At 33.6% G+C, this 3,226-nt stretch overlaps 1 protein-coding gene across 1 annotated transcript; it reads right to left on the reverse strand.

Annotated features, from left to right (window-relative positions):
- Positions 1-202: 202 nt before the first annotated feature.
- LOC133046133 (olfactory receptor 4A15-like) lies at positions 203-1,120 on the reverse strand. The gene has a single exon (XM_061129077.1). The coding sequence runs from the start codon at positions 1,118-1,120 to the stop codon at positions 203-205; it is 918 nt and encodes a 305-aa protein (XP_060985060.1).
- Positions 1,121-3,226: the final 2,106 nt, after the last annotated feature.

A 3,226-nucleotide genomic window follows, 5' to 3' on the forward strand; every position in this document is an offset into this window, starting at 1 on the left:
AGTTTAAAATATTAAACTAGGAAATTAGGAAAATCTTAAAAGTGTATTTTGATCATTGGAGGTATTCATACAGTAAAATATTTCAATTATGCCCAAGCTATTAAACCTAAGACAAAATTTACTACAGCTTAAAAAATTATACAAGGCTTTCATGGAAAGAGCAATTTTTCATTGAAAATAGGTGATACACTTTCCTGTTGCCTCATTTTCTTTTACTAGTCCAGAGCTTTTTCATGGCATTTTTCATCTCAGCATTTCTCAGAGTATAGATTAGAGGGTTCAGCATAGGAGTGATAATTGTGTAAAACACAGTCAAGGATTTATCAATTGGTAAGGTGGAAGGAGGTCTCACATACATAAAAATACAGGGCACAAAAAAGAGGACCACCACGGTAATGTGGGAACCACAAGTGGACAAGGCTTTGCGCCTCCCTTCCTGACTAAGATTCTTTAGGGAGTGCAGGATGACCCCATAGGAGATGAGCAAAAGCATGAAGATGACCACACAGATCGCCCCATCATTGGCGACCACTGTGAGGCCAATAACGTAGGTGTCAGTACACGCAAGTTTCAACAAGGGATACATGTCACAGATGAAGTGGTCAATGACATTGGGCCCACAGAAAGGAAGGCTATAAACAAAGAGAAGCTGAACTACAGCATGTAAAAACCCACCAACCCAGGCCAGGAGAAGAAGCATAACACACACTCGCTGATTCATGATTGTCAAATAATGCAAGGGTTTGCAGATGGCCACATAGCGGTCATAGGCCATGACCACCAGGAGTAAAATCTCAGCACCACCAAATAAGTGTCCTATAAAAAGCTGGGTCATGCAAGCTTGGAAGGAAATGGTTTTCTTTTCATAGAGTAAGTCTATGATCATATTTGGGGTGACTGTAGTAGAATAAACAGCATCCATAAATGATAAGTAGCCTAGAAAAAAGTACATAGGGGCATCCAGGGTTGCACTGGACACCACAGTCAGGACAATGAGTAGGTTGCCCACCATGGTCACAATGTAGATGAGCAAGAATACAACAAATAATATTTTCTGACCTTGGACACTCTGAGTGAGTCCCAAGAGGACAAACTCAGTTACATTTCTCCTTTGTTCCATAGATTTTTCTATATGTCATATTTCAGAGCTCAGGACAGAATTAGCTGTAAATATAATTCTTACACATGGCGGCCTGAAAAATTAAGATAATGCATTTACTTATTGAACCAATAGGCAGTATGGTTATTATGCTCTAATACTTTCAGAGATTATAATACCAGCCTGATTAAAATATCCTCCCTAACTTCAACAATATTATAAGGAGGAGGCAAGTGATTAGATAAGTCAGTGAAGTTCTACAGATACTTTATCATCTTCTCATGTTTAACATATTAACAAACAATGCTTAGAGAACATTATCAATTGAACCTATCAATTTAGAGATTTAGAAATACCTGCCCTTTAAAGTATCCCCAGATATAGATATTTGAAGTTGGTTTCCAGAAACACTTCATATTAGAGAAGGTTAGTCTATTCTGGATCTTTATAATTTTATTTTTATTTTATTTATTTATTTTTTATTCTGGATCTTTATAATTTTTAACTATGTGGAAAAAAGGATACATTACAAAAGAGTTTCCACAACTAGAACTAGCTTTCAATTTGGAAGCTAATTAAATTGTACATATAAATAATACCTTACACAAAAATAAAAATTGATTAAAGACTCAATTAAAAAAGTAAATCAAGATTTACTTCATAATTACATCACAGCTAGTAAAGAAGAGGATTTTCTCCATTCTAATGGTGGAAGAATCTTCTTAACGAATCACTGAAATTCCAAATAGATGTCTTAGAAATTTTCCATTATTTTAAAGAATTTAGGAAAAGATACCACAACGTCAATAGACATAGCACTTACTGGAAATCATTTACATTTTATAAGATATAATTGGAAATAATATCTAAAATAGACAAAGATCTCTAAAGAATTCACTAATAAAACATAAATTAAATATAAAATAAATGAATTTAAAACAAACAATTAAAAAAGAACACATCTAAATGGCAAACACAGTTATGGTTGGAAGCTGAAGTTCACCTGTGAAGAGAAAAATAGGAATTGAAGTGATAGCTTGCTTACAACAGTATTACTTTGGGTTCTTTAAAGCCACTTGATCATGTTCTACAGATGCTATATCATCTTTTAATTTTTAACATGTTAACAAACAATGCTCAGAGAACATTATCCGTTGAACTTATGAGATTTAGAAGTATCTGTCCTTTAAAATACCCCCAGATAGATACATTTGAAGTTACTTTCTAGGTACACTTGATGTTAGACGAGGTAAATCTATTCTGGATCTTTATAATTTGAAAGTATTCTAAAAGAGTATTACATAATAACACTGATCCCAACATATTTTAGTAATAGCAAAGGACTCCTGATTTGGCTGACCATGAGAATCAGATTGGCGAACTTTTAAAGGACTGAATTCTCACCCCACCAGTGTACTGTTGCAAAATGGAAAGCCTAGTTCAGAATCTTGTTTCTCAATACACTTCCTGAGTTACCTGCATAAGGAGAAAGACTTTCAGTCAATGTTCTGGGGTCTGGTCGCTTCTTTGTCCTTGAGGCACTGATGCCATCTCTGGGAACACAGAGAATAAGATACACGCAGCATCACTGGACCTTGAACTAGACACTTTTCATGTTTGTAGAAAATCAGATTATTTTCAGTCTTTCAGAAAAATATTACTCTTCAAATTGCTGGAATTTTCAGAATGAATCTAAATGTCCTGTTGCCCAAAGAAATTTGATTCTTGATTGTGAGCAGAGATTTAAAATAGTCATTGCTGGCAGAATTTTTCATTTTAAAAAGCAAATGTTAAAGCAACATTTTCACTAGAGAGAAAATTGTAAATTCTGTGTGGATTTTCAAACAAAAATTGCTCTTTTTGTTTTATAATAATAAAAGTGAAACAGAGAAATAGCATTTACCACATTTTCATTCTTGATTAGTTATACTATTCTGTCTTCATTCAGTATTGTTGAATTTTGGGTTTTCTGAAAGATGGATAATAATTTCATATACATACTTTATTTATATGTATGTATTTATTATGTTTTTGAGTCCATCATTTTAATGCATGAAGAAGTCAGTTATGTGAGCACTGGTATAGGCTAATACTCTCAGAGAAAAGGCAAATATCTGTAAACAATTT

Source organism: Dama dama, chromosome 24 (assembly GCF_033118175.1).
Source record: "Dama dama isolate Ldn47 chromosome 24, ASM3311817v1, whole genome shotgun sequence".
Lineage (NCBI taxonomy): Eukaryota > Metazoa > Chordata > Mammalia > Artiodactyla > Cervidae > Dama > Dama dama.

Coding starts and splice junctions, on each gene's coding strand:
- LOC133046133 (XM_061129077.1), bottom strand. CDS start 1,120: ATGGAACAAAGGAGAAATGTAACTGAGTTTGTCCTCTTGGGACTCACT.